Source organism: Pelecanus crispus, chromosome 4, assembly GCF_030463565.1.
Source record: "Pelecanus crispus isolate bPelCri1 chromosome 4, bPelCri1.pri, whole genome shotgun sequence".
Taxonomy (NCBI): Eukaryota; Metazoa; Chordata; class Aves; order Pelecaniformes; family Pelecanidae; genus Pelecanus; species Pelecanus crispus.
Window position 1 is genome coordinate 2,238,162 of NC_134646.1, and position 14,404 is coordinate 2,252,565.

The 14,404-nt window shown below is 42.7% G+C and overlaps 1 protein-coding gene across 1 annotated transcript; it reads right to left on the bottom strand.

Annotated features, from left to right (window-relative positions):
* Positions 1-1,708: 1,708 nt before the first annotated feature.
* DCK (deoxycytidine kinase) lies at positions 1,709-12,493 on the bottom strand. The gene is made up of 7 exons (XM_075709330.1): positions 12,424-12,493; positions 10,546-10,664; positions 8,055-8,248; positions 7,143-7,290; positions 5,517-5,632; positions 4,929-5,028; positions 1,709-1,743 (listed from the first exon to the last, which is right to left on the bottom strand). Exons 1-7 carry the CDS (start codon positions 12,491-12,493, stop codon positions 1,717-1,719), a joined length of 774 nt encoding a protein of 257 aa, XP_075565445.1. The 3' UTR covers positions 1,709-1,716.
* Between the last annotated feature and the right edge of the window lie 1,911 nt (positions 12,494-14,404).

Genomic DNA, 14,404 nt, shown 5'->3' on the forward strand with positions numbered 1-14,404 from the left:
ATCCATTCCACCTGACTTCATTTCTGGAGCAAAGATCTTAATTTTTTTCCTTTTGCTAGGCAACCTTGAAGTCCAAAACACAATTTTCTACCATACTGTCACTACATCCCACTATGACATGAATATTATACAAAACACTTCTGCTGATCACAAAGTTATACATGATACATTTTATATAATCCTGTGTCTCTATCCCAGCAGATCATTTCCCATACATGAAAATCTGAAGCCAGTCAGTGTTTCAGAAATCTTAGAGAATTTGTACACCAAATACACTCAGAATACATCACCTTAAATTCACCCATAGTACTAGTATGACGTACCAGCCATCTACAACATGATTTCTTTTATGAGACAAGGGAGCCAACACTACCAAGCATTGAAAAAGTCTTTCCAGCCACTTTTATTTTTCAGTCAACGGTTAGAGAACGCCAGCACAATTCCAACCACAAAGCAAAAAATTTCATCGCAAATTAGCAGGTAACGCAGGCACCACAGCAGACAATAAAATTTTGCATTCAAAAGCCAACTGTGCAATCATTCAGAAACGTTCAAAGCAGAACAAGGCAGCTCATAAAACACAGTACTTGAGATGTGTACCCTGTGTAGTTTATGTTTTCTGCACCTGAAACAAAAGTGGCTCAGTTAGTAAAACAAGATGCACTAGAACAGCAGCTACTCCACAAAGGTCTCCCCTTCGTCCTACAAGACGACGAGAAAGGACAGCCTACTTCCAATATTGCAGTATCTTGTATAAGCACTCGGAAGGCTCAGTCAACAAATGGAGAAGCTGGAACAAAAGCAGGAAGCCACCTCTGACATCCACAATGTAATTAAGGAAATGTTTAGAAACACGTCATTTACAGATGGAGGCCATTTGCAAAGTTTTCTTCTTCCTTTTATGGTACCCGTCAAGCCAACACACTCCTTCTCCAGGAAAAGAGGACTTCCCAACAACAAAAACCAGGTCTGTTTTCTTAAGAGCTTAAAAAAAAAAAATTTAAAAAAAAAAAAAAAAAAACCACAACCATGCCATGAAAGCAAACATGCTACAGAATGGAAAGCCTCTTAATATCCTTGTTTGCAGTGCACCATGAAAACAGATATAAAAACTAATGTGATATCTACACAATTTCAGCCATATTTGGGTTCATTTTCATTCAGTGTATTCTGCCAAGAACTTCATCCATCAAAATCTGTAGGGCGACTTTTTTTTTTTTAATACCTTACAATATAAAACTCCAGGTTATATTACAATTCCCTCACCAGCAAAAATGGTTTTTACTTCTTTCTTCCTCAGAACAATGAGACATCCGTTACAAATCAATTCCGCTAAAAAAAACCACTGAAGAGATCTAAAATACCACTACCTTCTTCAGAATTCAATAGCTACTGGGCACAATATAAATTAAACAGAATACAGTAAGATACTCCAGAACAACTTACTGGTCTGATTAGAAACAGGCGCAATGTTCCGGAACTCTCAGAATTCTAGTATCTTCAAATTTGTGTGTGTTACTTAATGTAATACTTGACAGACCTACTGATTTATTGAATAATTTCCCTATTCACAAAGTTTGTTTGTTCCTCACAATTACATCAACAGGATCGAGTCCTGCCTCTCCAGAGGCCTTCTATAAAAGCAGAAGCTGTACTTCAGACTTTGATCGCACAGATGTTTGGAACAGTTTGACTCTGCCTGTGCTTCAAAGAGGATTATAACGTGCTCAAAAATTCTTTGACCTGCAAAAAGAAACAAATAGCGTCAATCAAACCAAGTATTTATCAACAGAAACATACAGCAGCTACATTTACCTCTCCATTGCTTTACACTGTACTACTACCTACAGAAACAGGAACTGGGAAAAATAATCTTGGGCTCAGCTATGCCATTTCTTGTCCATCAAGGACTTTTTCAGCCACAGTCCCTGTAATTTAGCAGGTGCGGAGAGAGACGCATTGGAATGACGCTCATTCCTCACGAGTCCTAAACTACAGCCCTACATCGCAAATCAATTATCTCAAAAGCAGGTCTAACCTAAACACGAGGAAGATAATGACAACCTCAAAGGATCTGTCATTTGGAAAACACCGAGTCACACCCACTACCAGAGCACCGTTCATATTTAATGTCAACGAACAACCCAGTGCATCTAATGAGTATGTTCCTTGGAATTTGAGGTTGGCAAATGAATACTAAAACAATATCAAGCAAAACCATAGTACTTGAAAAAAAATCTGATACTGTAGAACAATGCTATAAATATTTCAGCTACTGCTGAACTCCATTTCCAGTATTTGAAGAGTGGCTCAAACAGCTACAGCTACCTAAAAATTCATAGTGAAGTTCTGGCCCATAGAATGCTACTAGAACCCCGAGTCAGAAGTCCGTGATTCTACACAGAGCACCAAGACCCAGCACAGCACCTCAAATAATCCATGCAGTTGCACGAGAACGGGATCCAAAACAGGCAGCGCAGCAAGCAGCAGGCTAGCGTTACACTTATAAGCGTGGTCACTTTAGACAACATCTTAAATTCAGGTCACTACCAAAGGCTGCAGGAAGACGACGTGCGGAGAATGCGCTTCTTGCCACAGGTATCCGTGTCCTTCTGTTGTCCTCCCTCCACTCCCCCTCCCCAAAAGTAGAGAGTTATTACTCCCTCCCTTTGAAGCATAGGAGTTGGAAGAGGTGGCAGCCACCTTTTTTAAAATACAACCACCCAGCAGACACAAGACCCAAGGAATACAGGCTCTAGGCACAAAACTCCTATCTCTCAGTTTTAAGAGCATCCTAGCACCTACACTGCGATGGAATGTGAACTGGGAGCACTGTCCACTCTGTCCACTCAAGCTAGCCTACAGCATAGAACGGAACCGACGGCTCGCCAGAGAACATGGTGTTATTCTTTTGGCAGAGGCTCTCATACACAGAGCGCATCTGTAAACGTTTTGTCCAAACTCTTGATGTGAAATGGAAACAGACCTTGGATCACATTCTCCAACTGTGACCCTCTCCTTCCTAGTTCAGGGCTCAAGGAGGTGGGGAATATAAAAAATTTTAAATAAGAGGTCAAATCCCTTCACATAGAGAAGAGAACACATAACCGTGCCACTGCTCTAACTGGAAAGGTATCATGAGAAAGCCACCCTCCACTTTAGAAAGTAGCAACAGTAATACTGGATGAGCAACCTTATCACGATTTACACACTAAGCACAGTCTCCGGGCCGGTCCCCAAAAGCGAGCAGCGCAACAGAGGTGAGAAGGAAACGCAGGTTTTGGGTCCCCACGCTGGGGACATAAGCATACACTGAAAGCCGAAGCACCCAGCCTCATAAAGAGCATAACAGTCCTGGGCCTGCACTTAGGAAATGCCAAAAAATAAGGCCAACGCAGGGCTTAAGCTGTTCCCAGATAACCTGACAGCTACGCAAGAGTAAACTCCTCTGAAATCCCTGTTGAGGTGCCTGTGCTTGGCCTTATCTCCTGGTGCAGATGAGAAGCATATTCAGTCCACAGCTGCGACGCCCAGTCATTCCATCAATTAACAAGCTTTAAAAGGGCAAATATCATGAAGGCTGGTTTTAATCAGGTGAACAGTTCTACTCCTGAGTGGATAAACTGAGATGAAAGGACAAAGCTGCTCTTCTCCTGAAGTAAACAATTTATTTCCAAAGAGCAGAAAAATGTGCACATACCATTGCTAAGGTCTGCAACTCATTGCAACTACACAAATAAAAGCCAAGTTGTCCTCAGCTGAATCTCATCATGATTCAAATACCAGACACCTGAGCAGTTGAAATGTTGCTCATTTGGCCTAGCTTTAAAATACATATTACACCCTTTTGTGCTGAGGATTAGATCTTCTTAATGCAAACAGAGATCTCAACTGCACTTCTTTTTATATCAAATAGACATTTTTTTTTCCATGCCTTCAAATAAAGCTAAAAAATACTTCTGATATATATTCGACATTACATCCTAAACAAAATAGAGAGCTACATTTGAAAAGCACTCCCCGAAGTTTCAGACCACTGCTTTCGAGCAGGACTTTGAATAACACTTTAAATAAACACAACTGAAGGGAAAAACTTCAGTGATAGTGCCAATTTAATAAACAAGACTAAAAATAAGCGGTATTGCAGCAGGCTAGAAGACTGTTCATTATCTGAATGTCACTCCATGACTTAAATATTCTAGAAAAATGATTATACAATGAAGTATATTTTTAGAGCAAAGGATCCCTGTTTGCATCAGCTGTACTGCCCTTTGCTGTGACACGCTAACCAGAAGAGAGGGTAGCCCATACTCTCTTTTGTTCAGCTAGAAAATCTGCAAAACCTAAAATAGTTCGCCGTTGGCTCAGTGCTTTGGATCAAAATTCAGCTGCAAGTTCAGCAAACTCATCCTTCGATTTTCCATTTTGACGGGTTTGTACTGTGTTTTCACAGTACCTTGGAACCAAAATTCTTTTACTGATTAGCACTGTAGGCTAGACGCTTCCACACCTAACACAAGGAAGACTTCAGCCCAGACATCCAGCTCGGACCTATGTAGTCTTCTTCCTCTCGCCCTCATCCTCTCCCGCCCCCGCCACATTTCTAACGATACCTGCACAATGTCAGAAGCAGGATGTAGCAAATAACCCTCAGCTGTTTAAAAGAACTGTTCTTTAAATTAGAAATCGTATTTGCGAACAAAGCTACTAGTGAAAGTCTTCTCAAACAAGCCTGGAATATTTCCTTTCCTGTTTTCCTTTTTTTAATGGAAAATTTAAGTAGGAAACAGCATGAAAAAACACAAGTTTTCAGTCTAGTCTGACTTCCAAGAATGCCATACTTGGAGATGCAAGAAGTATCCTGAATTCATTTTGACATGCTGGCAATAAAACTAAATCATCAGTTTGTTCTGCTTGTGAAATTTTACCTTTTCAGTCATGTGATCATATCTGTCCTTTTTGCCTTTGAAGTCTTCATTAACATCTAATGTTAAAATAGGTATTTCCTGCAGGTATTCAAAATCCGTTCTGTATTGAGATAGGAACAAAGATAATATTACTAGCTGGAAAAAAAAAAACCCTATCATTCAAGCCTCTGTCAGTATTTTCATTATTAAGAATGCCACGAAAAGAATGCATATGTAAAATTACAGCCATGAATTCTGAATAGAAAGCAGCTTGAATTTACAGTGTGGCTCCTAGGATATATTACTGATTCTTGAACATTCTGTTCCCCCAGCACCTAACATTGCATTCAACTGTGTATTAAAATTAGTTCAGCTGAATCCTCTGCTATTCAGAGCGCTACATGAAGAGAACTCAAGGCATGTTGCATGTCCTGGCAATTATTAACATGCTGTAAAGCCAATACTACTAAGCAAGTATAGATAGAAATATTCCTGGAGTTTAACTTCAATTATCACAGGAAAAGCTGAAGTCTCACTGATGGAAAAAGCATTATGGAACAGCCTTACAAAGATTTATCCATCTTTAAATAACCACTGAACAAACCCTACCGCAGTGTCCTATGCTGAAGCCAACTTTCATGTTTGTAATGAAGCTTCTCCAGATACTCAATGGGAATTTCTTGCTCTTCGTCTCTTCCACGCAAGTAAATCCTGTTTAAGCATTTCTAAAGGCAAAAGATATTGGGGGGAGGGGGGACAAAAAAAAAAAAAAAAAAAAAGAAGATTGGTTGTTTTTGCAAACCTACAGAGAAAGCCTACTTAGCTGATTTTTTTTTTGCCAACCCTTCCTACTGTGCTCAATACACCACTCTTTGCCAAAGATGAATATTCAACTTGCTAACTATTTTACGACCATAGAAATGTTACGCCTTGTTCAGCTGATGGAGCCCACAGACTACACACAAAATCAAAGGACCCAAGGAAAGGTATCTCATTATTTCTCCACTACAAGGAAAGGTCTCAAATAAGCTCTTTATTACAAGAAGGGCTACCAGTGTATTGCATGAAAAGAGCACAGAAATATCCATTTGACATTATAGACAGGCATTTCAAATTCTCATTATATATTTCCAGCTCTTAGGAACCCAGTTTTCAAATGTATTAAGTCATTTGTTCCTGTCCTGAACACATCCAAAGCCTCAATAATAAGCCAATCAAAACTGTTTAAAACTGTTGTACTTTGTAATTTAAATATACATTCTTGACTTAGAGGGGGAAAAAAAAAAAAACCTCAATAGCAAGCCTAATAAAAAAAGCCCTGAAAGAAACTCTAGTATGTTACATTACACACTTGTTTACAACAAAGTTGAAAGCATGAAGGTTGGAAGTCAGGAAGTATGGAAGTGACCTGTAAGTTAATGACTGTAATTAGAGCTCTTCTAACCTCTTACAGTTTTCTCTTGTTCATTTAAGTGTCATACTCAAAAGACATATTCATTATATTCTTTTCTCCTTTTAAACACTATTAGACTCCCCAAGATCAAAGCATTGTCATAAAGCCTCACATACAGTAGGTGCATTCACCTGGCTTCGCTCCGTTGCTCCAGGTGAAAGGGCTTCACGCACACATCCCCCAGATCAGCTGTGGCATTCACTATAAATTGTTATATCTATCACAGCAATGTTCCTATAGCTATTACAAGCTTTTTTTTTTTTTTTTTTCTCCAGTGGTATTTTATGGTTTGCGCTTGTCATATATTCATCACATTTTACTTAAAAATACACAGCCTACATTTGAAAGAACATTCTTTTTTTAAGTATTTCCAGACTGTATTAGTCATAACTCAAGTATTATAGTCTTCAGGGGAATACTACAAGCTGAACCGAACTCCAATCATTAGGACTTTAGCAGTGAAAGGTGAGGGTAGCTCAAGATTTTGAGAAGATTACATTTCAAGGAGAGTTTCTCGACTGTTTCCTTGCCTGTGACATTCAAAGCAATCCCTAAAACAACGATACAGTGATATGCAGTGACACACAATTGTGACCTTACTGGAGTTGACTGCAAGCGTATTATTCTTTTATCGTAAAAAAGGTCTAGAATCATAGTTAAATCCTACATTTTTTTAGGAAAAAAAAAATACTACTGAAGCATAGACAAAGATCAAATTTTACAGGCAAGGCATAGAACGTGTACTGTCATTCGCTGTGCAGTCATAAATTTTTATTCCTCACCTCAGGAGTGGCTCTGAGATAAATGATCCCATCCAGCGCTAGGCTTTGCCCAAACTGCTTATTCATCCAGTCATGCCAGTCTTGGTAAATAGTCCATTCAGTTTCATTCATGCAATCAGACTCGTATAAATTAGCTGCAAAGATGTATCTGTGAACACAAAATAGTTACGTAAACAAGAGTTAGCCTGAACACAGTTAGCACTTTGTTTGCCTGAAGTACCGCACAGTGACTAGAACAGAAGGCGAGCACAGCAATTCTGTAACTTCTTCAATGTATGCTTGGAGTGGAAAGAAACAGCTGGTATCCTCATCCCGTAACCGTGGCCACTGCAGTTGCCCATAGTGTCCACAAAAAGCAGTAACATTTGCAGCTCCGCTATCTGTTCAGAAATAATCTACAAACCACCACTGGTTTGTACACCATGGTCATTTATTTACAAATACTAGAACACAGCGAACACTTAAGGATTACGTGATGGGATTTAGTTATCAGAAACACAGGTTATGGCAATATGAAATAGCTACGTCTGGTTCAAGAAGCATAAAAGAAAACAAGGCTAAGTGACAAAGAAAGCAACTGCTCTTGACTCTTCTTGATGCCTACTCCCCTCTTTTCTTTGAAGGGAAATGTGCGTCACAAATCACAAAAAACCTGCCCACAACGGATGAGAAACTACACATAGTTAGGGTATACACCAAAATTATAAACCTTCAAACCAGTAATTTTACTTTGCTGTCAACACCAATGAGAGAAAGGTAACAAACCAGTTACTGAGGCTACTGTGATTCACCAGTATCAAAATTATGACGAAAAGGAGGTACAAAACTCGGTCGCGCTCTGCTTTTTATTTATTTATGCATTTTACTTAGGAGATGTTTGATCTTCGCTTTAAGGACTTCAGTCCAACATACCTGTCACTGTAGACAGATCGCTCGAAGAAGACCACGGGATTCTCCCCCTCGCTGAGTTTGCCATCAAGGGATCTGAGCTGAGCCCGGATCCTGCTGAGGCACGCGTACGTCTGGAAAGTGAAAGACCACCTCTCCGGTTTCTCGTACATCATCCGAAGCACATTTTTGCCGCCCTTCTGCGATGCAGTCAGCTCCTGGTTTTAAACAAACACAGTGACCCTTTAAGTTGAGAAGGCAGACCATTAAGGCGGAACAGAATTGCTCTACTACGTTAAAGCTGTTCACCCTTTATTTCAGGTTTACAATTGCATCATTTACGTCTCAACGCTATTCGCAATACAAGGCATACGTGCCAGTAATGTTATTCCTCCTATGGCACTGAGCTGAATACGCAACTCTGCCATCCACAACGTCAAAATGCTCAAGTACCCAAATACTTTGATCACTATATACAAGCTTTATTGAAGTAACAACATCCTATTAGTACAAAAAGTCAACAACACTGCAGAAAAATCCATGTGCCTTTTACTCTGACGAGCATGAGTTGAAAGTTGGGCTCGTTTTGGTTGTGCATCTATTAGTTACAGTTCCTATGGTAACAGCTGCTGAGGCAGCATCTTAAGATATGATTACACTCTCATCTTACCTGGGAGGAGGTTCAGAAGACACTCCAGGCCAGAGATGTCCCTCAGCCCGCGAGGCAGAGCTAACACCTCGAGACAGCCGCTAAAGCTCATGGGAACAGAAAGCTGCGTGCCTCAGTTTTACTAGAAAACACAGCTTATCAACAACGACTGCTTCTGTCTGAATCCTTTTGCTACTTTAACGCCGAATCCAAATATTAACATATTTTCAAAAATCTAGAGATAGAAGTCAATTCCTAGGTGACAACAATTAAGATTCTGGAATACCAGGCTTCATCCTCACCTCTAATTCCCCGCAACCATACCTACACTAGTAAACCCAACACCCCCAGCACCATGCTCAGACGCTGTGGCCAAGCGGCGCACAGGAGCAATATCCACAGCGCTAAACTTTCTAAGTCTCCAAAAGGAGGTAGCTACATGCAGCGCGCTTTTGGCCGAGTCCCCGGGCTAGCCTACTGCCCAACCCATGCCTGTGAAGTGCTTGGAAGAGTCCTAGCTGGCACGGGACAGAAGTATGCTAGGGACAGGGGACACGGCTTGCTTCCACTATCCAGGATACGCCCGCCGCCTCCACAATCAAGCAGAGAAGATGCAGCTACAGCGACCTTCCAAAAGTCCGAAGACCCTTATTTATCAGCTTCACCAGTAAGAAATAAAAGATACGGAACTATCCTCTGGAAAAGATTCCAAGATCCTTGAAAAACACTGTATTAAAAAGCACCGTACTAAGCCATCCGAAGTATTTCAGGTGCAACTTTCCTAAGAACTAGCAACTACAAAAGCAGTAATGCACACATCTTCCTGTGAAGGCATACACACATAAAAATGAACTTCCCAAATCTTCCCCCCCCCTCCCCCCCCCCCCGGTACTGTGGTACAATCAAAGTACCAGCTTTATTAAAGATGGAAAAGTCAGAGTTTACTTTTTGGTATTAAACTACATTAAAAAAAAAAGCAATTATAAAGATCTTGAATGCTGATAACTTTTCTCAGAAAAGGGAAGGAAGAAGGGAAAAAATAGGTCAAGGGCTATTGCTCAAGCTGTACAATATTCTTACTAGAAGCAGAACTGGCGCACAATAACTGTGCTGTTTTGCAGCAACTGCTGCTGTTCCCGCGTGAATTAGGCAACAGCAAGGAGAACATCACAAGCTACTGACAACGCACACAAGACTGTAAGAGATACATCTGAGAGACACATGCACAAACAACTTCATACCCCAAGTACAGTCTTGTCTTCAGGAACCTTTCTTTAAGCGTTTTCTGACTAATTTTAGGAGTCACATATAACATCGCATTTCTGCACACCAGCCAAAGCAAAAGGAGGAAAGAGCGAATTAGTAAGTCCAACTTCAGGGATGATTATGACAGATTGGAAATTTTATGCTAAGCTTACCGGACCTGAGTGGGATGGCGTTAACTTTCTTCGTGACAGCCCATACGGTGACATACTTTGTGTTTGTGGCCAAACCCACGTTAGTAACACACCAGTGTTTTGGCCGTTGCTGAACAGTGCTCTCACCTGGCTAGCTCACAGTTGCTAAAAGTAACTTCCACCTAACTTTTTTCCATCCCTTGCTTTTATACATAAAATAGAACTGGCTCTTACCGTTTTTATAATTTACATCCTGATGCTGAATAACGTTTATTCTGTAACACACCGAGCAGACTGGAAAACAGGAACTCAACTATTATAAGAACCAGCAAAAACGTTGCTATCGCATATATTTTCTAAAATACCTAGCCTACCAGATATATTGGTCTTCTCAAATCAGGAAAACATTTGGCTGGTTTTGGTTTTTTATTTTATTTTGAAAGCGTCACCTTAGTTTCTTTTACCATACCTCGCAATCCTCCTCAGAGCTTTGCTGAACATTGCACCACCTAGCTACAGGCTCAGGAACAACTTCCCATTCCTCATCAGCTTGCTTGAGAATATTCACAAATGTCGATTTCCCTGCAGCTGTAGAAAAAGCATTCAGGAAGAGAGGTCAAAAACCACCAATAGTGTCATTATTTAACTATCCAACTCTAGTTTCAAGTCCCACAAATGACTCTCCCACACCCACGTACTTCTGACTTCATGACAAGCCATGAATCAGAACCCTGTGTACCACAGATCATTAATTATTTGAGCAACAGGGCTTTTTATTTTGTACCACACGACACCAATAGCCAATTCAACACAAATTGATCATGACAAGAAGTCTCAGCCCACACCAATTATCTAAATTCCAGAAAATTACATTTGCAATTAGAACACCAAGTCTTAAATTTTTCAAGGTACTCCACAGTCCAGTCTCAGGCATGAAGGTGCAGTCTTCCTAAGTTATTTTAGGAAGGGGGGGGGGGGTAAAAAGAAAAGCGAGCAATGACAAAAGTAACACAAAGCAAAAGCGATGGTTTCTCAAAGCAAGACACAAAGTTCCATTGCTAGTTATTTCCTACAGCACAGACGCCATTAATCTGCCGCCAGCTGAAAAACAGCTCAGGAAGTTTTAAAAAGCGATCTTTAAACCTGACAGAGGCCAATCAGTTGGCTATCAACCACCAAAGTACGTATCAGCGAGCAAGCTGACACCCTGGCAACTCCAGTCCTCAATTTTAAGCACAGCCTCTTAGGAGGAGGAAAAAAAAAAAAAAAAAAAAAAAAAAAAGAGGGCGGGGAGAGGAAGAGGGGGAAGGAAGGAAAGAAAGAAAGGGGGAAGGAAGAAAGGGGGAAGGAAGAAAAAAAAGAAAGGGGGAAGAAAGAAAGGGGGAAGAAAGGGAAAAAAGCAAGAAAGAAAGGGGGAAGGAAGGAAAAAAAGCAAGAAAGAAAGGGGGAAGGAAGGGAAAAAAGCAAGAAAGAAAGGGGGAAGGAAGGAAAAAAGAAAGAAAGAAAGGGGGAAGAAAGAAAGGGGGAAGGAAGGGAAAAAAGAAAGGAAGAAAGGGGGAAGGAAGGGAAAAAAGAAAGAAAGAAAGGGGGAAGGAAGGGAAAAAAGAAAGAAAGAAAGGGGGAAGGAAGGGAAAAAAGCAAGAAAAGGGGAAGAAAGAAAGGGGGAAGGAAGAAAAAAAAGAAAGAAAGGGGGAAGAAAGAAAGGGGGAAGGAAGAAAAAAGAAAAAGAAAGAAAGGGGGAAGGAAGGAAAAAAAGAAAAAAGAAAGAAAGGGGGAAGGAAGGAAAAAAAGAAAAAAGAAAGAAAGAAAGAGGGGGAAAGAGGATGTCATTACAAACAGCCCATAACTTCTCCTGCTCGTTACAGCAGTTAATCAGGCTTCTCTTGTTAATTAGCAGTATTGAACACTACAAGTGGGACCCGACAGTCTGCATTTCCACAGGCGCTTCACGCCACAGTCACGAAAGGCATGGGAGAAGTCTTACCCAGGACTTCAGTGCAGCTTTAAAAACAGGTGAATCGGTTAAAAACTGTAACAGAAAGCCTCCCCAAAGAAAAAAAATCTCGTCATTTTTATAAGATTAATTGCTACGGGGTCTGCTGAACGCTGCTTCTGAAGGTACCAGCTGGCACGGTACGAGCCGTCTCGCTAAGTCGCCTCTCCCGAGCCGGCTCGGAGCCGCCTCGGCCGGGCAAAGGCGAGAAGCAGCCCGGGGAAGGGCCCCGCCGGCCGGGCAGGGCGGGCCGGCCCGGGGCGGGGGAGGCGGCCGAGCCCCGCCGCCGCCTCCCTCAGGGCCGCCGAGCCCGGCCGCCCCGCCGGCCCCCTCAGCCTCCCCGATGTTACTCACCGATGTTACCCTCGACGGCGATCTTCTTGATCCTGCCCTCCAGCCGCCCGCGCTTGGGAGGAGTGGCCATGGCGGCCGGGATGTGGAGGAGCGGCGGGCGCCAACGGCCGCTAACGGAAATAACCGCCGCCGCGCTCGCGCCCCGCAGCCCCGCACCCGCCTTCGAATTTGGCGGGCTCGCCGGACCGGCCCCTCGCGTCACCGGCGGGCGGGAGGGCGGGCGCCGCGGCGCCTACGGGTGGCCGCGGGGGCCAAAAGGCGAAGGCAGGGCCCCCGGGCCGGCCGCGGCGGCGAGCGCGGAGGGCGCTGGGCGGGAGGGCCCCGCAGGGCGGGCGGTCGAGCTCGGCGCTGCGGATCCAGGCAGAGCCGCGGAAGGAGAAGCGCATCGATGGGCGGGCGCCAGCGCTGCCGGGAGCTGCTCGCTGCTCGGCCGGCTCAGGGGAGGCGGGAGCGGGCCCGTGTCCGCCTGAGGGGCTGCGGCTCCCCGCGGCCGAACGCCAGAGCGCGGCCACGGCCAGCGGCAGCTGCTCACAGGCAGCCGTTTGCCTTAAAAATCTTCCAGGAATACCTTGACAGCGGCACGCAGGTTGGGTCTCGAGGAGCTCAAGGCCACTTGGGTCTTTATTATTAACCGAAAACCCTAAAACTGCCCCCAAACAGCCAGCGGGCCCGTACTTGGCAATGGCTTTCCCAAAATGCCGCCAGAGCGTATGGCAGTTTTGGTTCTGGAAGGGCCAGGATAAACGGGCAAAAAACGCCAACTCCACAAAATGGGCGGGAAAACCCCGGATCTACAAAAAGGGGGATAAAACCCCGAATCGACAAAATGGGCAGTAAAACCCCAAATGTACAAAACGGGAGGTAAAACCCCCACAAATCTACGAAACGGTAGATAAAACCCCAAATCATAAACAGGGAATAAAACCACAAACCTACGAAAAGGGGGATAAAACCCCAAATCCACAGAACAGGGGATAAAACCCCGAATCTATGAAAAGGGGGGTAAAACCCCAAATCTACAAAAAGGGGGATAAAACCCACACAAATCCACAAAATGGGTGGAAAAAACACACAAATCTGCGAAGCGGGCAGAAAAAAAAACAAATCATAAACAGGCAATAAAACCCCAAATCTACGAAAAGGGGGATAAAACCCCAAATCTACATAAAGGGGGATAAAACCCACACAAATATACAAAATGGGCGGAAAAAACCCAAATCATAAACAGGGAATAAAACCACAAATCTACAAAATGGGTGGAAAAAAACACACAAATCTACGGAGTGGGCAGAAAAAAAACAAATCATAAACAGGGAATAAAACCACAAACCTACAAAAAGGGGGATAAAACCCCAAATCCACAGAACAGGGGATAAAACCCCGAATCTATGAAAAGGGGGGTAAAACCCCAAATCTACAAAAAGGGGGATAAAACCCACACAAATCCACAAAATGGGCGGAAAAAAACCCAAATCATAAACAGGGAATAAAACCACAAATCTACAAAATGGGTGGAAAAAACACACAAATCTGCGAAGCGGGCAGAAAAAAAAACGCCAAATCATAAAGAGGGAATAAAACCCCAAATCTACAAAAAGGGGGATAAAACCCCAAATCTACACAACAGGTGGAAAACCCACACAAATCTACAAAATGGGCAGAAAAACCCCAAATCATAAACAGGGAATAAAACCACAAATCTACAAAACGGGTGGAAAAAACACACAAATCTACAAAGCGGGCAGAAAAAAAACAAATCATAAACAGGGAATAAAACCCCAAATCTACGAAAAGGGGGATAAAACCCCAAATCTACAGAACAGGAGATAAAACCCCAAATCTACAAAAAGGGGGATAAAACCCCAAATCTACAAAAAGGGGGATAAAACCCACACAAATCTACAAAATGGGTGGAAAAAACCCAAATCATAAACAGGGAATAAAACCACAAATCCACAAAATGGGTGGAAAAAACACACAA